The following is a 19,704-nucleotide window of genomic DNA, read 5'->3' as shown; positions in this document are numbered from 1 at the left end:
CACGGGATAGGCAGCCTAGCATGAAATCTGCCATATGCGCCAGAGTACCAACGCGTAAGAATTCACTCCCCTCACTGGCCTGACTGTCCATTTCCTCCTCCTCCAACTCCTCCAACTCCTCTTCTTCTGCCCATACACGCTGAACAGTGAAGGACTCAACAATGGTCCCCTCTTGTGTCTCGCCAACATTCTCCTCCTCTTCCTCCTCATCCTCCTCCACCTCCACCTCCTCCGATATGCGCTGAGAAACAGACCTGAGGGTGCTTTGGCTATCAACAAGGGAATCTTCTTCCCCCGTCTCTTGTGACGAGCGCAAAGCTTCCGACTTCATGCTGATCAGAGAGTTTTTCAACAGGCCAAGCAGCGGGATGGTGAGGCTGATGATGGCGGCATCGCCACTGACCATCTGTGTTGACTCCTCAAAGTTACTCAGCACCTGACAGATATCAGACATCCACGTCCACTCCTCATTGTAGACTTGAGGAAGCTGACTGACCTGACTACCAGTTCTGGTGGAAGTTGACATCTGGCAGTCTACAATCGCTCGGCGCTGCTGCTAAACTCTGGATAACATGGTCAGTGTTGAATTCCACCTCGTGGGCACGTCGCACAACAGTCGGTGAGCGGGCAGTTGGAGGCGGCGCTGCGCTGCCCTGAGAGTGGCAGCATCTGTGCTGGACTTCCTGAAATGCGCACAGATGCGGCGCACCTTCGTGAGCAAATCAGACAGATTGGGGTATGTCTTGAGGAAACGCTGAACTATCAGATTTAACACATGGGCCAGGCATGGCCCATGTGTCAGTCTGCCGAGTTGCAGAGCCGCCACCAGGTTACGGCCGTTGTCACACACAACCATGCCTGGCTTCAGGTTCAGCGGTGCCAGCCACAGATCAGTCTGCGCCGTGATGCCCTGTAATAGCTCTTGGGCGGTGTGCCTTTTATCGCCTAGGCTCAGCAGTTTGAGCACCGCCTGCTGTCGCTTAGCGACGGCACTGCTGCTGTGCCTAGAGCTACCGACTGATGGCGCCGTGCCCACGGATGGTAGTTCGGAGGAGGAGGTGGAGGAGGGGTGGGAGGAGGAGGAGGCATAGTAGGCCTGAAACACCTGGACCGAGGTAGGCCCCGCAATCCTCTGCGTCGGCAGTATATGACCAGCCGCAGGGTCAGACTCGCTCCCAGCCTCCACCAAGTTAACCCAATGTGCCGTCAGCGATATATAGTGGCCCTGCCCGGCAGCACTCGTCCACGTGTCCGTGGTCAGGTGGACCTTGTCAGAAACGGCGTTGGTCAGGGCACGGATGATGTTGTCTGACACGTGCTGGTGCAGGGCTGGGACGGCACATCGGGAAAAGTAGTGGCGGCTGGGGACCGAATACCGAGGGGCGGCCGCCGCCATGAGGTTGCGAAAGGCCTCGGTCTCTACTAGCCTATAGGGCAGCATCTCCAGGCTAAGCAATCTGGAGATGTGCACATTAAGGGCTTGGGCGTGCGGGTGGGTTGCACTATATTTGCGTTTCCGCTCCAGCGTCTGGGGTATGGAGAGCTGAATGCTGGTGGATGCTGTGGAGGATCGTGGAGGCGACGATGGGGTTTTTGTGGCAGGGTCCTGGGCAGGGGGCTGACTATCAGCTGACACAGGGGAAGGAGCAGTGGTGTGCACGGCCGGAGGTGAACGGGCTTGTTGCCACTGAGTGGGGTGTTTAGCATTCATATGCCTGCGCATACTGGTGGTAGTTAAGCTAGTAGTGGTGGAACCCCTGCTGAGCCTGGTTTGGCAAATGTTGCACACCACAGTCCGTCGGTCATCCGGTGTTTCCTTAAAGAACCTCCAGACTTCTGAAGATCTAGCCCTCGCCGCAAGAGCCCTCGCCACGGGAGCTTCACTAGTTGACACATTTGGCGCTGATGCACCAGCTCTGGCCCTGCCTCTCCGTCTGGCCCCACCACTGCCTCTTCCAACCTGTTCTGGTCGAGGACTCTCCTCCGTCTCAGAAGCACTGTGTTCACCCGGCCTCTCAACCCAGCTTGGGTCTGTCACCTCATCATCCTCCGATCCCTCAGTCTGCTCCCCCCTCGGACTTCCTGCCCTGACAACAACTTCCCCACTGTCTGACAACCGTGTCTCCTCATCGTCGGACACCTCTTTACACACTTCCACTACGTCAAGAAGGTCATCATCACCCACAGACTGTGACTGGTGGAAAACCTGGGCATCGGAAAATTGCTCAGCAGCAACCGGACAAGTGGTTTGTGACTGTGGGAAGGGTCCAGAAAACAGTTCCTCAGAGTATGCCGGTTCAAATGCCAAATTTTCCTGGGAGGGGGCAGACTGGGGGGGAGGAGGCTGAGGTGCAGGAGCTGGAGGAGTGGCGATTTCGGTGACATGGGTGGACTGCGTGGAAGACTGACTGGTGGACAAATTGCTCGAAGCATTGTCAGCAATCCACGACATCACCTGTTCGCACTGTTCTGGCCTCAACAGTGCTCTACCACGAGTCCCAGTAACTTCAGACATGAACCTAGGGAGTGTAGCTCTGCGGCGTTCCCCTGCTCCCTCATAAGCAGGTGGTGTCTCACCCCGCCCAGGACCACGGCCTCTGACCCCTGCAGTAGTTGGACGCCCACGTCCCCGCCCTCGTCCTCTACCCCTAGCCCTCGGGTTAAACATTTTTAAAATGAGAGTTATAGCTTTAATTTTTTTTTTACTTTTTTTTGTGTTTTTTGTTTTTTTTTGTGTTTTTGAGTTTTTAAAAACAAACAATGCTATCCTATAGCTATGGCTATTTTCTAGCCAAGTATGAAAGCACACTACTATGCCAGATGAGATGACACTGAGTTATTAAACAAAATAAACGTAAAATAAAAAAGGAAAAATGGCAGACTGTGCCGAATTGAAATCCAACCCCTACTAAATTTTCCCACTTCGGTCTTTGCAATGGATATGTGCGTCACTAAGCGCAAAACACAGCGGTCGCAAGTCTCACTACAAATTGCTCACAATTGGCTAGTAGATGCACTGCAGCAAGTACAGCCACCAGCAGATCAACCAGAAATCAAATATATAACGCTACTGTAGGCGCAAGTAAGCCGTTTGGATTCTCCTATGGCTATTTTCTAGCCAAGTATGAAAGCACACTAATATGCCAGATGAGATGACACTGAGTTATTAAACAAAATAAACGTAAAATAAAAAAGGACAAATGGCAGACTGTGCCTAATTGAAATCCAACCCCTACTAAATTTTCCCACTTCGGTCTTTGCAATGGATATGTGCGTCACTAAGCGCAAAACACAGCGGTCGCAAGTCTCACTACAAATTGCTCACAATTGGCTAGTAGATGCACTGCAGCAAGTACAGCCACCAGCAGATCAACCAGAAATCAAATATATAACGCTACTGTAGGCGCAAGTAAGCCGTTTGGATTCTCCTATGGCTATTTTCTAGCCAAGTATGAAAGCACACTAATATGCCAGATGAGATGACACTGAGTTATTAAACAAAATAAACGTAAAATAAAAAAGGACAAATGGCAGACTGTGCCTAATTGAAATCCAACCCCTACTAAATTTTCCCACTTCGGTCTTTGCAATGGATATGTGCGTCACTAAGCGCAAAACACAGCGGTCGCAAGTCTCACTACAAATTGCTCACAATTGGCTAGTAGATGCACTGCAGCAAGTACAGCCACCAGCAGATCAACCAGAAATCAAATATATAACGCTACTGTAGGCGCAAGTAAGCCGTTTGGATTCTCCTATGGCTATTTTCTAGCCAAGTATGAAAGCACACTAATATGCCAGATGAGATGACACTGAGTTATTAAACAAAATAAACGTAAAATAAAAAAGGACAAATGGCAGACTGTGCCTAATTGAAATCCAACCCCTACTAAATTTTCCCACTTCGGTCTTTGCAATGGATATGTGCGTCACTAAGCGCAAAACACAGCGGTCGCAAGTCTCACTACAAATTGCTCACAATTGGCTAGTAGATGCACTGCAGCAAGTACAGCCACCAGCAGATCAACCAGAAATCAAATATATAACGCTACTGTAGGCGCAAGTAAGCCGTTTGGATTCTCCTATGGCTATTTTCTAGCCAAGTATGAAAGCACACTAATATGCCAGATGAGATGACACTGAGTTATTAAACAAAATAAACGTAAAATAAAAAAGGACAAATGGCAGACTGTGCCGAATTGAAATCCAACCCCTACTAAATTTTCCCACTTTGGTGTTTGAGGTGGATATGTGTGCCACTAAGAGCTAAACACAACGGTAGCAAGTCCCCCTGCTAATTCCTCACAAAATGGTACTAGATGCAAATAAAAAAAAAAAAAAGTAGAACGTTATTGTAGCCCTAAGAAGGGCTATTGGGTTCTTGGAGAATCACTCCTGCCTAACAGTAAGCTAATAGAACACCCTAACGCTTTCCCTGACCAGCAGCAGCTCTCTCCCTAGCGGCATCCAGACACAGAATGATCCGAGCAGCGCGGGCAGCGGCTAGTCTATCCCAGGGTCACCTGATCTGGCCAGCCAACCACTGCTATCGACGTGTAAGGGTACCACGTCATGCTGGGTGGAGTGCAGAGTCTCCTGGCTTGTGATTGGCTCTGTTTCTGGCCGCCAAAAAGCAAAACGGCGGGAGCTGCCATTTTCTCGAGCGGGCGAAGTATTCGTCCGAGCAACGAGCAGTTTCGAGTACGCTAATGCTCGACCGAGCATCAAGCTCGGACGAGCATGTTCGCTCATCTCTATTTGTGTTCCATTGCTGTTTTAACTCACTTTTATTAATCCCCCAGATCAGAGAAACATCAATAATAAAGGTTTACAAAAGACAAGAGCCCTCAATTTAGGCCCAAACATAGAACATTAGACAACATAGTCATATCCATAATAAGTCCATTTTATACTGAAAAAAATCAGTCCAACTCTTCACGACTCTCAAAGAGACTTATCATGTCCAAATGGAGAAGAACCTTACAGTGTAGCATTAACCAAACAATAATGATACACTATAACTTTGCTATATATGAAAACAGTGGGTAATCTTACCAATGGTAAGCTGTTCCAGTTCACAGATTGACATAGAAGACAAAACAGACAGGGTGGTGAGGACAGAAGAGAAGCTATTGGGGGTTGGGACTAAAGAAGGATCCCGCCACATCCTACACATGCTATAAAGTGAACTAAGATACGCTATTGCAGACCTATGCATCACCGGATGATCAACCTCCCAAGTCTATGGTACGTCAGAGATAGAGGAGCCTCATGGCCCCTAGATTTTTTTACATTTTCCGTAGTGCCTTCTAGCAGGCTGCTCAAGAGGTCATTAACCATAAGCTTTGTCGTCAGATATTTCTTATTGGTATAGATGGAGATTTTCATGCCCTAGCTATCACTATACTCTCCGCCAAACAAGCATATTGAACAAATTTACGTTTAACCTTGGAGAATTCTGGTACAATGTCGTTCAGTAACGCAATTGAGGGTTCCACTACTGGTGGTGGTTTTAGAACAGTGGAACACTATTGGGGAGATATATCACAAGTGTCTGGGAACAAACCTGTTCTAGTTGCTCAGTGTGACCAAAGCTCAGGTTTCATTTTATAAACTGCTTTCTGAAAATGAAAGCTGAGCTCTGATTTGTTGCCATAAGCAATTAGAACAATTTTACTCTCACTTGATACTTCTCCCCCTGTGTGTTAATGTTTATGAGGCTATAAAGCTCATGTCAAAATCATCTAAATCCAATCAAATTTCAGTCCTCTTTATGTATTTTCAGTGTCAGCAGTTTTACAGTGTTTACAGTGTAATTGTCACTAGAAATCATTCATATCAAATTCTCTCCTTAGGCATTCCCAGTGCTGGACTTTGCATAGACCAGCTGGTGATTGCGGCAGGCCCTGTAATTACGTACAGTGCAGACAAGCACGTCCTCACAATCACCATGAACAGGCTAATTGTTTCATGTCTTCTGTGTAGACCGATGTCAGCTTGTATTGTTCCTGTTTCTAATGCACACGGATCAGGAGAACATGCATTGCCCTTGATTGGAGAGCACTTTGACGCATAGTTAGACAGATGGCTTCCAAATATTTTCTCTTTCTCCAGACAGTGAGAGCGCACCAAAAGCATGTCACCTCTGGTTGTCGGCAACACGCTGAACAACATCTTTAAGTATTCTGAACTCAGACAGTAAAATGACATTGCTGAAATCTCTTCTAATCAAATCTCAGTTTAGTATTCCACAGAATCCTTGACATTCTCAGCATCTAAATCTTTAGGTTAGTACTAGAGATGAGCGAGTATACTCGTCCGAGCTTGATGCTCGTTCGAGTATTAAGGTACTCGAGACGGCTCGTTGCTTGGACGAGTATTTCCCCTGCTCGAGATCGAGCATTTAATTAAAAAAACACAGTGAAGAACAATGAAGAATAGAATAAAAACAGTGAACACAGTGAACACAGGATCATTTAAGTGAAAAACACAGTGAAGAACACAGTGAAGAATAGATTACAGATGTTCGGCACATCTGTTTACTTGTCGGAAGATACGCGCGGAACGGTGCGAACAAAATAGTATGTGAAGAACAATATATATGTGTGAAGAACACGGTGAGCAGCACAGAGACATGGGGCAGCGGCAGCACGGAGACATCAGGGAGTGGCACGGAGACATCGAGGGGCACGGAGACATCGAGGGGCACGGAGACATCGAGGGGCACGGAGACATCGAGGGGCACGGAGACATCAGGGAGTGGCACGGAGACATCGAGGGGCACGGAGACATCGAGGGGCACGGAGACATCGAGGGGCACGGAGACATCGAGGGGCACGGAGACATCGAGGGGCACGGAGACATCGAGGGGCACGGAGACATCGAGGGGCACGGAGACATCGGGGAGACTTCAGTGGAAGAAGAGCAGCGGATCCCGGGACAGCGTATCTCCCGACAAGTAAGCAGATGTGCAGAACATCTGCAATCTATTCTTCACTGTGTTTTTCACTTAAATGATCCTGTGTTCACTGTTTTTATTCTATTCTTCACTGTTCTTCACATCTGTTAACTTGTCGGGAGATAATATACGCGCGGAACAGTGAAGAATAGATTGCAGATGTTTGCATACATCTGCTAACTTATCAGAAGACATTCTTTTTCAATTAATTAACACATTTTATTCCCGAACCATGGTCCCTTTGAAAAATGCTCGAGTCTCCCATTGACTTCAATGGGGCTCGTTATTCGAGACGAGCACTCGAGCATCTGGAAAAGTTCGTCTCGAATAACGAGCACTCAAATTTTAGTGCTCGCTCATCTCTAGTTAGTACGCAACATGGCAGGGTACTGTAAATTATATGATCATGAACCAGAGAGATTACATGCCCCCACTGGACACAAAAGCTCTTCTCTCTATGCCAAAGCAATTATATCCACCTTGTAGACTGATTACATTCAAATGGGTGACAGTATTGTAATTTTTCTGGATACTTTCTATAATGACTTAAATGCAAAAGATAAATTGGAGCAATTGTCTATAGAAGCCAAATACAGTAAATTCAATACCAGCTTTTATATTTCAGAAGATTAAGAAAAATGAGGCAACGTAAGCTTTAAGTTATATAAATAACCTGAAGCTTGTCCCAAATACAAAAACTGTAACAGTGGCCTTACCAACTATCTATCTATCCATATATAATACTAGCTTCTCCTTTATGGTAGAGATTTAGATCTCAACCAGGCCCAGGTAGAAAACTTTAAACATACAATTATAACCAATATCATAAACGAATATGGTCTTACATGGGTTTTCCAATCCTATACAGCTAAAGTAGATAGCGTAGTAGATTGATGGGCGTGCAACAACAGGCAACCCCACTGGTCAGCTGTTCTACAATATGGTATCCCTGTGTGTAGTGTATTGTATGTAGCTATACAGCCACACCGCTTCTTTAGATTACACTACAGGACTCTCTCTTCACTAACCTACTCTGTCCATTCCTCCAAATATGTAATCCTTCTTGATACACAATATACAGATATACTCTGCACTACTAGTTCAGCAGTATTATTTATTTATTTAATTATTTTATGTCACTTTTTGTGTCACCCTCACTCCTATTGTTTTATCTGACAATGTTATTCTTCTGTAATGTCTTATTTTGTCTGTATATGTACCCCATGGTCTGTAAAGAGCTGCTAAATAGGATGGAACTATATTAAATGTATTATTATATTATAAAATATGTGAAAATGTGACCTTCCACCTCACACGCAGCTCCATGAATGCCAAATTAAGCCCCCCTTCCAAAGCTAAAGAATATCGTGTAATAAGGAGAAAATGTTAAAGTGCTCTTGTTACCCTACTTAACTGAATCTTTGCTTTCGGCATCATCCTCCATAGCAGTAACTATGAGAAAATTCCTCCTCACATCAGAGAGCAGAGTATATGTTTTCTCAAAGGTGGCTAGTGTAAATTATTTTTACAACCAAGTCATCCAGTAATTAGAACATAATATAACATTTGCAGCTTTGGTATTTGCAGAGAAAACCCATTTCTTGGAGCAAACAAACTCGCTAAAGGACACACTCCACAGATCTCGATTTAAAATGTCACCGACAGAGCTGTACAGTCATATTAACAAGGCCTGCTAAAAACAAAAAAAAATAAAAAATAAATTCTTGCAGAACTATATATATAGAGCTAAGAGTAAAGTTGATCCATCATATGTAAGAAACAAATGGCACTAAATACAGGTATTCCCCGGGTTACGTACAAGATAGGTTCCTTCGGTTTGTACTTACAGTAAGTTGAATTTGTATGTAAGTCGGAACTGTATATTTTATAATTGTAGCTCCACACAAAATTTTTTTTTTGTCCCAGTGACAATTGAATTTTCAAAATTTGTGGCTGTGATGAGACCAAGGATTGTACATAAAGCTTCATTACAGACATCTTACAGCTGATCATTACAGTCTGGGACTATAGCAAAGCATCCAAAGAGCTTCACTAGAGGTCACAGTGGTCAGAGAGGTCCATCTTTAACTAGGGGTCGTCTGTAAGTCGGGTGTCCTTAAGTTGGGGACTGCCTGTACTTAACTCATCTTGGAAATTGCTACTAAATACTTTTATGCACAAAGCTCCAATTTCAGACAAGCTTAAAATTACAATATGTTCACACTGGGGTCTGAGCAAATAGGGGCAACAAGCTTATAGGTGCCCATAACATCCAAAACATTATAACTAGAGATGAGCGAACACTAAAATGCTCGGGTACTCGTTATTCGAGACGAACTTTTCCCGATGCTCGAGTGCTCGTCTCGAATAACGAACCCCATTGAAGTCAATGGGAGACTCGAGCATTTTTCAAGGGGACCAAGGCTCTGCACAGGGAAGCTTGGCCAAACACCTGGGAACCTCAGAAAAGGATGGAAACACCACGGAAATGGACAGGAAACAGCAGGGGCAGCATGCATGGATGCCTCTGAGGCTGCTTAAATGCACCATTATGCCAAAATTATGGGCAACAGCATGGCCATGACAGAGTGACAGAATGAAGCTAGATAGTATCTAAAACATGCAATAATTGACCCTGACACTATAGGGGACGGCATGCAGAGGCAGCGGCAGCAGGCTAGAGAGTGTCATGGCGACATACCCTAAATGGACTCAGGCTTCAAACCAATGGGTGGCAGAGAGGAACCAAAGGAGGTGAGCAAGAAGTGCTCAAATAATATCGGTACATGATAAAAGTTTGCCAGTATATTTTGTGGATTACACAGCAGGGTGGCGACAAAGTTAACATGGAAGCCATGAAAACAACCCAAAATTCTGCCTGACACAGCTCGTTTGATAAGGGGACCATGTATGGAGGCAGTGAACTAGTAGTAGATTAAAGGTGCTGCAGTTAAAACTATGTTAGTTGGATCTTGGCATGGAGCTGGCGCTCCGCTGCCAGACGAGCTTTCGCCAATCCAAGCCCCTGTCTCTAGGCTACTCCCCAAACAGCACTTTTGTATAAGATCAAGTGTAGTAGCGTTCTTATAAGTTTAGGATATGCCGGGTGAGGGGAATGTAAACAGATGCGCAAGAAGCGCATGATGCGCATGGAGCTGGCGCTCCGCTGCCAGGCGAGCTTTCGCAAATCCAAGCCCCTGTCTCTAGGCTACTCCCCAAACAGCACTTTTGTATAAGATCAAGTGTAGTAGCGTTCTTATAAGTTTAGGATATGGCGGGTGAGGGGAATGTAAACAGATGCGCAAGAAGCGCTGAAATAATATCCCTAAATGGTAAAAGTTTGCAAGTATATTTTGTGGATTACACAGCAGGGTGGCGACAAAGTTAACAACTTTGATGTGGAATGCCCTGTAATAGCTCTTGGGCGGTGTGCCTTTTATCGCCTAGGCTCAGCAGTTTCAGCACCGCCTGCTGTCGCTTAGCGACGGCACTGCTGCTGTGCCTAGAGCTACCGACTGATGGCGCCATGCCCACGGATGGTAATTCGGAGGAGGAGGAGGTGGAGGAGGGGTGGGAGGAGGTATAGTAGGCCTTTGAGACCTGGACCGAGGTAGGCCCCGCAATTCTCTGCGTCGGCAGTATATGACCAGCCCCAGGGTCAGACTCGGTCCCAGCCTGCACCAAGTTAAGTGTAGTAGCGTTCTTATAAGTTTGGGATATGGCGGGTTAGGGGAATGTAAACAGATGCGCAAGAAGCGCATGATGCGCATGGAGCTGGCGTTCCGCTGCCAGGCGAGCTTTCGCCAATCCAAGCCCCTGTCTCTAGGCTACTCCCCAAACAGCACTTCTAAGAACCTTTTGTATAAGATCAAGTGTAGTAGCGTTCTTATAAGTTTAGGATATGCCGGGTGAGGGGAATGTAAACAGATGCGCAAGAAGCGCTGAAATAATATCCCTAAATGGTAAAAGTTTGCAAGTATATTTTGTGGATTACACAGCAGGGTGGCGACAAAGTTAACAACTTTGATGTGGAATGCCCTGTAATAGCTCTTGGGCGGTGTGCCTTTTATCGCCTAGGCTCAGCAGTTTCAGCACCGCCTGCTGTCGCTTAGCGACGGCACTGCTGCTGTGCCTAGAGCTACCGACTGATGGCGCCATGCCCACGGATGGTAATTCGGAGGAGGAGGAGGTGGAGGAGGGGTGGGAGGAGGTATAGTAGGCCTTTGAGACCTGGACCGAGGTAGGCCCTGCAATTCTCTGCGTCGGCAGTATATGACCAGCCCCAGGGTCAGACTCGGTCCCAGCCTGCACCAAGTTAAGTGTAGTAGCGTTCTTATAAGTTTGGGATATGGCGGGTTAGGGGAATGTAAACAGATGCGCAAGAAGCGCATGATGCGCATGGAGCTGGCGTTCCGCTGCCAGGCGAGCTTTCGCCAATCCAAGCCCCTGTCTCTAGGCTACTCCCCAAACAGCACTTCTAAGAACCTTTTGTATAAGATCAAGTGTAGTAGCGTTCTTATAAGTTTAGGATATGCCGGGTGAGGGGAATGTAAACAGATGCGCAAGAAGCGCTGAAATAATATCCCTAAATGGTAAAAGTTTGCCAGTATATTTTGTGGATAACACAGCAGGGTGGCGACAAAGTTAACAACTTTGATGTGGAATCCATGAAAACAACCCAAATTTCTGCCTGACACACCTCGTTTGATAAAGGGACGATGTATGGAGGCAGCTATATGGACGACTTTTGGAGGTAGCAATGGAGACAACGTGTGGAGGCTGCTATGGAGACAATTTAATTTGGATAGTGCCTGTATGTGGCAGTCCCAAACATTTTTCAAACCAGAGGAGCAGGTAGGTGGCCCTCCAGTAAAATGGAATAGATTGAGTGCCTGTATGTGGCAGTCCCAAAAATTCTTCAAACCAGAGGAGCAGGTAGGTGGCCCTCCAGTAAAATGGAATAGATTGAGTGCCTGTATGTGGCAGTCCCAAAAATTCTTCAAACCAGGGGAGCAGGTAGGTGGCCCTCCAGTAAAATGGAATAGATTGAGTGCCTGTATGTGGCAGTCCCAAAAATTGTTCAAACCAGAGGAGCAGGTAGGTGGCCCTCCAGTAAAATGGAATAGATTGAGTGCCTGTATGTGGCAGTCCCAAAAATTGTTCAAACCAGAGGAGCAGGTAGGTGGCCCTCCAGTAAAATGGAATAGATTGAGTGCCTGTATGTGGCAGTCCCAAAAATTGTTCAAACCAGAGGAGCAGGTAGGTGGCCCTCCAGTAAAATGGAATAGATTGAGTGCCTGTATGTGGCAGTCCCAAAAATTGTTCAAACCAGAGGACCGGGTAGGTGGCCCTCCAGAAAAATGGAATAGATTGAGTGCCTGTATGTGGCACTCACAAAAATTGTTTCAAACAGAGGACCGGGTAGGTGGCCCTCCAGAAAAATTAAATGCATGAAGTATAGCAAGAGCCAGTGGGCCCTGTCAAAAAATAGCCATTTTCCTCTGCTTTACTGTACAAAGAGGAGGAGAAGGAGGAAAATGAGGAGGAGGAGGAGGAGTGGATCAATTATTCAGGTTGAGCTTCCTTCACCTGGTGGAGATTGGAAATTCTGAGAAATCCAGCCTTTATTCATTTTAATAAGCGTCAGCCTGTCAGCGCTGTCAGTCGACAGGCGTGTACGCTTATCGGTGATGATGCCACCAGCTGCACTGAAAACCCGCTCGGACAAGACGCTAGCGGCAGGGCAGGCAAGAACCTCCAAGGCGTACAGCGCCAGTTCGTGCCACATGTCCAGCTTTGAAACCCAGTAGTTGTAGGGAGCTGTGTGATCATTTAGGACGATGGTATGGTCAGCTACGTACTCCCTCACCATCTTTCTGTAAAGATCAGCCCTACTCTGCCGAGACTGGGGACAGGTGACAGTGTCTTGCTGGGGTGACATAAAGCTGGCAAAAGCCTTGTAAAGCGTACCCTTGCCAGTGCTGGACAAGCTGCCTGCTCGCCTACTCTCCCTCGCTACTTGTCCCGCAGAACTACGCACTCTGCCGCTAGCGCTGTCAGAAGGGAAATACTGTTTCAGCTTGTGCACCAGGGCCTGCTGGTATTCATGCATTCTCACACTCCTTTCCTCTGCAGGGATGAGAGTGGCAAGATTTTGCTTGTACCGTGGGTCCAGGAGAGTGAACACCCAGTAATCGGTGCTGGAATAAATTCTTTGAACGCGAGGGTCACGGGATAGGCAGCCTAGCATGAAATCTGCCATATGCGCCAGAGTACCAACGCGTAAGAATTCACTCCCCTCACTGGCCTGACTGTCCATTTCCTCCTCCTCCAACTCCTCCAACTCCTCTTCTTCTGCCCATACACGCTGAACAGTGAAGGACTCAACAATGGTCCCCTCTTGTGTCTCGCCAACATTCTCCTCCTCTTCCTCCTCATCCTCCTCCACCTCCACCTCCTCCGATATGCGCTGAGAAACAGACCTCAGGGTGCTTTGGCTATCAACAAGGGAATATTCTTCCCCCGTCTCTTGTGACGAGCGCAAAGCTTCCGACTTCATGCTGACCAGAGAGTTTTTCAACAGGCCAAGCAGCGGGATGGTGAGGCTGATGATGGCGGCATCGCCACTGACCATCTGTGTTGACTCCTCAAAGTTACTCAGCACCTGACAGATATCAGACATCCACGTCCACTCCTCATTGTAGACTTGAGGAAGCTGACTGACCTGACTACCAGTTCTGGTGGAAGTTGACATCTGGCAGTCTACAATCGCTCTGCGCTGCTGGTAAACTCTGGATAACATGGTCAGTGTTGAATTCCACCTCGTGGGCACGTCGCACAACAGTCGGTGAGCGGGCAGTTGGAGGCGGCGCTGCGCTGCCCTGAGAGTGGCAGCATCTGGGCTGGACTTCCTGAAATGCGCACAGATGCGGCGCACCTTCGTGAGCAAATCAGACAGATTGGGGTATGTCTTGAGGAAACGCTGCACTATCAGATTTAACACATGGGCCAGGCATGGCACATGTGTCAGTCTGCCGAGTTGCAGAGCCGCCACCAGGTTACGGCCGTTGTCACACACAACCATTCCCGGCTTGAGGTTCAGCGGTGCCAGCCACAGATCAGTCTGCGCCGTGATGCCCTGTAATAGCTCTTGGGCGGTGTGCCTTTTGTCGCCTAGGCTCAGCAGTTTGAGCACCGCCTGCTGTCGCTTAGCGACGGCACTGCTGCTGTGCCTAGAGCTACCGACTGATGGCGCCGTGCCCACGGATGGTAGTTCGGAGGAGGAGGTGGAGGAGGGGTGGGAGGAGGAGGAGGCATAGTAGGCCTGAAACACCTGGACCGAGGTAGGCCCCGCAATCCTCGGCGTCGGCAGTATATGAGCAGCCCCAGGGTCAGTCTCGGTCCCAGCCTCCACCAAGTTAACCCAATGTGCCGTCAGCGATATATAGTGGCCCTGCCCGGCAGCACTCGTCCACGTGTCCGTGGTCAGGTGGACCTTGTCAGAAACGGCGTTGGTCAGGGCACGGATGATGTTGTCTGACACGTGCTGGTGCAGGGCTGGGACGGCACATCGGGAAAAGTAGTGGCGGCTGGGGACCGAATACCGAGGGGCGGCCGCCGCCATGAGGTTGCGAAAGGCCTCGGTCTCTACTAGCCTATAGGGCAGCATCTCCAGGCTAAGCAATCTGGAGATGTGCACATTAAGGGCTTGGGCGTGCGGGTGGGTTGCACTATATTTGCGTTTCCGCTCCAGCGTCTGGGGTATGGAGAGCTGAACGCTGGTGGATGCTGTGGAGGATCGTGGAGGCGACGATGGGGTTTTTGTGGCAGGGTCCTGGGCAGGGGGCTGACTAGCAGCTGACACAGGGGAAGGAGCAGTGGTGTGCACGGCCGGAGGTGAACGGGCTTGTTGCCACTGAGTGGGGTGCTTAGCATTCATATGCCTGCGCATACTGGTGGTAGTTAAGCTAGTAGTGGTGGAACCCCTGCTGAGCCTGGTTTGGCAAATGTTGCACACCACAGTCCGTCGGTCATCCGGTGTTTCCTTAAAGAACCTCCACACTTCTGAAGATCTAGCCCTCGCCGCAAGAGCCCTCACCACGGGAGCTTCACTAGTTGACAGTGGCGCTGATGCACCAGCTCTGGCCCTGCCTCTCCGTCTGGCCCCACCACTGCCTCTTCCAACCTGTTCAGGTCGAGGACTCTCCTCCGTCTCAGAAGCACTGTGTTCACCCGGCCTCTCAACCCAGCTTGGGTCTGTCACCTCATCATCCTCCGATCCCTCAGTCTGCTCCCCCCTCGGACTTCCTGCCCTGACAACAACTTCCCCACTGTCTGACAACCGTGTCTCCTCATCGTCGGACACCTCTTTACACACTTCCACTACGTCAAGAAGGTCATCATCACCCACAGACTGTGACTGGTGGAAAACCTGGGCATCGGAAAATTGCTCAGCAGCAACCGGACAAGTGGTTTGTGACTGTGGGAAGGGTCCAGAAAACAGTTCCTCAGAGTATGCCGGTTCAAATGGCAAATTTTCCTGGGAGGGGGCAGACTGGGGGGGAGGAGGCTGAGGTGCAGGAGCTGGAGGAGTGGGGATTTCGGTGACATGGGTGGACTGCGTGGAAGACTGACTGGTGGTGGACAAATTGCTCGAAGCATTGTCAGCAATCCACGACATCACCTGTTCGCACTGTTCTGGCCTCAACAGTGCTCTACCACGAGTCCCAGTAACTTCAGACATGAACCTAGGGAGTGTAGCTCTGCGGCGTTCCCCTGCTCCCTCATCAGCAGGTGGTGTCTCACCCCGCCCAGGACCACGGCCTCTGACCCCTGCAGTAGTTGGACGCCCACGTCCCCGCCCTCGTCCTCTACCCCTAGCCCTGGGGTTAAACATTTTTAAAATGAGAGTTATAACTTTTTTTTTTTTTTTACTTTTTTTTTTTTTTTTGTGTTTTTTTGTGTTTTTTGTTTTTTTTTGTGTTTTTTGTTTTTTTTTGAGTTTTTAGAACCAAACAATCCTATCCTATTGCTATGGCTATTTTCTAGCCAAGTATCAAAGGAAGCACACTACTATGCCAGATGAGATGACACTGAGTTATTGCCTAATAGAAATCCAACCCCTACTGAATTTTGCCACTTCAGCCTTTGCTATGGATATGTGCGCCACTAAGCGCAGAACACAGCGGTCGCAAGTCTCACTACAAATTGCTCAGAATTGGCAAGTACATGCACTGCAGAAACTACAGCCACCAGCAGATCAACCAGAAATCAAATATATAGAACGCTACTGTAGGCTTCAAGAAGCTATTTGTATTCTCCTATGGCTATTTTCTAGCCAAGTATCAAAGGAAGCACACTACTATGCCAGATGAGATGACACTGAGTTAGTGCCTAATAGAAATCCAACCCCTACTGAATTTTCCCACTTCAGCCTTTGCTATGGATATGTGCGCCACTAAGCGCAGAACACAGCGGTCGCAAGTCTCACTACAAATTGCTCAGAATTGGCAAGTACATGCACTGCAGAAACTACAGCCACCAGCAGATCAACCAGAAATCAAATATATAGAACGCTACTGTAGGCTTCAAGAAGCTATTTGTATTCTCCTATGGCTATTTTCTAGCCAAGTATCAAAGGAAGCACACTACTATGCCAGATGAGATGACACTGAGTTAGTGCCTAATAGAAATCCAACCCCTACTGAATTTTCCCACTTCAGCCTTTGCTATGGATATGTGCGCCACTAAGCGCAGAACACAGCGGTCGCAAGTCTCACTACAAATTGCTCAGAATTGGCAAGTACATGCACTGCAGAAACTAAAGCCACCAGCAGATCAACCAGAAATCAAATATATAGAACGCTACTGTAGGCTTCAAGAAGCTGTTTGTATTCTCCTATGGCTATTTTCTAGCCAAGTATCAAAGGAAGCACACTACTATGCCAGATGAGATGACACTGAGTTAGTGCCTAATAGAAATCCAACCCCTACTAAATTTTCCCACTTCAGCCTTTGCTATGGATATGTGCGCCACTAAGCGCAGAACACAGCGGTCGCAAGTCTCACTACAAATTGCTCAGAATTGGCAAGTACATGCACTGCAGAAACTAAAGCCACCAGCAGATCAACCAGAAATCAAATATATAGAACGCTACTGTAGGCTTCAAGAAGCTGTTTGTATTCTCCTATGGCTATTTTCTAGCCAAGTATCAAAGGAAGCACACTACTATGCCAGATGAGATGACACTGAGTTATTGCCTAATAGAAATCCAACCCCTACTGAATTTTCCCACTTCGGTCTTTGCTATGGATATGTGTGCCACTAAGAGCTAAACACAACGGTAGCAAGTCCCCCTGCTAATTCCTCACAAAATGGTAAAAGATGCAAATTAAAATAAAAAAAGTAGAACGTTATTGTAGCCCTAAGAAGGGCTGTTGGGTTCTTTGAGAATCACTCCTGCCTAACAGTAAGCTAATAGAACACCCTAACGCTTTCCCTGACCAGCAGCAGCTCTCTCCCTAGCGGCATCCAGAGACAGAATGATCCGAGCAGCGCGGCCAGCGGCTAGTCTATCCCAGGGTCACCTGATCTGGCCAGCCAACCACTGCTATCGACGTGTAAGGGTACCACGTCATGCTGGGTGGAGTGCAGAGTCTCCTGGCTTGTGATTGGCTCTGTTTCTGGCCGCCAAAAAGCAAAACGGCGGGAGCTGCCATTTTCTCGAGCGGGCAAAGTATTTGTCCGAGCAACGAGCAGTTTCGAGTACCCTAATGCTCGACCGAGCATCAAGCTCGGACGAGCATGTTCGCTCATCTCTAATTATAACCATTTGATGAACAACTATGGCCTTGTACATTAATAACTACCCGCCTTCACATGAAAATGATACTGAAACTTCCCCAGCAGCTGAAACGGTATTCTTCACTGATGCTTTATAAGTGAGAAACCAACCAAACTACAGAGGGTGTGCAACTTACTGCCCCTGCACTGATCTCTAAAGTGACTGCAAAATACTACTGGCAATTCACTCTTTACAAAAAGGATATTACTACAGTCTTATCCTTTTAAATGAATACAAACATTAATAATTCTTAATCATTTTTATTTATATAGCTCACACAAATAATGCAGCGCTGCACAGAGCTTGCCAAATAATTCCCTGTTCCCAATGGGGCTCACAATCTAATCACCCTACCAGTATGTTTAGAAGTATGGGAGGAAAGCGGAGGACCCAGAGGAAACCCATGCAAACACCCAGAGAACATACAAACTCTTTGTAGATGTTAACCTGGATGTGACTTGAACCCAGGACTCCAGTGCTGCAAGGCTGTAGTGCTAACCACTGAGCCACCGTGCTGCCCACTACTATTGAGTGGACACTGTGTGCAACACAGACGTCTGAGCTCTCAGATGCTTCCTCTCCTGCATACCTCTTGCGCTATACTCTATAATACCCTCTGAACAATTACAGAGAAGATACAGAGAGAACATCTTCAGAAGACAATACGTCAAAAGCTCATAAGGTGACATATATATCTTGCCTGGGCATATGTTGAAGTCTCCGCCACTCTGGTGCCTCCTGATACATCATGGGATCTATGCAGTGGGGCGGCTGTGTCTGCATACAATTCTACGCCAGGATCCTCCAGGCAGGAACAATCCGCACTGGCCTGCTCCACCACCAGTTGTCCTCTCCTTTACACCCCTACGCTAACGACAAACACGACACTACATAATAGCCTGCACACACTTATTATACAGTAACGACCCCCTGCACACACACATTTAGTAATGGTCCCCTGCACACATATATAGCAACGCCCCGTGCATAGCCTTAGGAATGGCCCAGACCCCATGAACACAAAATTTATAATTAAAAAAAATATAAACTCTAATACTCACATTTCTTCCCTACCGCAATCATCCTTTTTCCGTCCTTCCTCACGGCTTCTCTTCTATGCCTCGAGTAAGTCATTACTCTGTCATGACGTCATTACACTGCCAGTGCTGGGACGCTTACTTTCCGTCCTGTGCGTTGCTTCAGTCATGAGTGTGACAGAGCAGGAAGTGTCAAAGCACATCACTTCCTGCTCTGTCATGGCTTAAAGCGTACAGAAGTCAGACGCCGGCGAAGACATTAAAATAGCAACGGGCGGCGGGCCCCCTCCGCCCCCCACACATCATTTAGTACGCCACCGGCCAGCCAATGCATAACACGGGGGCCCCCGGCCACAACAGAGGCACAAGTGATTGCCCCGTTCCGGGCCCCCCGCCCTTCCGATGGGCCTGGTCGCACCCCCTGCAACCTTGATCGGAAAGCCACTGCTGCTTAAAACAGATGGGATGGCTTGTGCTGTGCAGCAGAACAGTGAGAATGTGTAAACCTAAGTACTGTATCCATACCATCCTGAAACATAAATTGCATTTTTTTACATTCCTGCTGCCACTAACAACACACATCAAGGTATCTATGGTGCTCTATAAATTATTAATAATAATAATACCTACTATTAATATACATCAGATCCCCAGGTATGTTCCACAGTGATCATCCAAAGTGATATCATTACAACATTGTTCACCCAGTAGTAGTGAATGACTAGTAAATTGGACAGTGACTTCATGTTGCAGTGCTATACCTGCCTGTCTTAAAGGCACTCGGCTCCTCAGCTGGATGCTTCAGCACCCAGAGAATGACAAGAGGGAGCTGAAAGCCTGATATTCATTATGAAACACAACTACT

At 47.7% G+C, this 19,704-nt stretch overlaps 1 protein-coding gene across 3 annotated transcripts in view; it reads right to left on the bottom strand.

Moving 5' to 3' along the window:
* Nucleotides 1-19,704, bottom strand: part of CHST8 (carbohydrate sulfotransferase 8) — a 356,200-nt gene that overhangs the window by 26,270 nt on the left and 310,226 nt on the right. Inside the window, exon 1 of one of the 3 annotated variants that reach the window (XM_072117247.1) lies at nt 18,864-18,944. The exons of the other annotated variants lie outside the window; for them this stretch is intronic. Coding sequence (XP_071973348.1) covers nt 18,864-18,936 — 73 coding nt within the window. The 5' untranslated portion in view covers nt 18,937-18,944. Of the gene's footprint in view, nt 1-18,863; nt 18,945-19,704 lie in introns of those variants that run through there. 3 annotated transcript variants of the gene reach the window in all.

Source organism: Engystomops pustulosus, chromosome 7 (genome assembly GCF_040894005.1).
Source record: "Engystomops pustulosus chromosome 7, aEngPut4.maternal, whole genome shotgun sequence".
Lineage (NCBI taxonomy): Eukaryota > Metazoa > Chordata > Amphibia > Anura > Leptodactylidae > Engystomops > Engystomops pustulosus.
The sequence above is the reverse complement of the archived record's forward strand: the minus strand, read 5'-3'. Positions and strand labels throughout refer to the sequence as shown.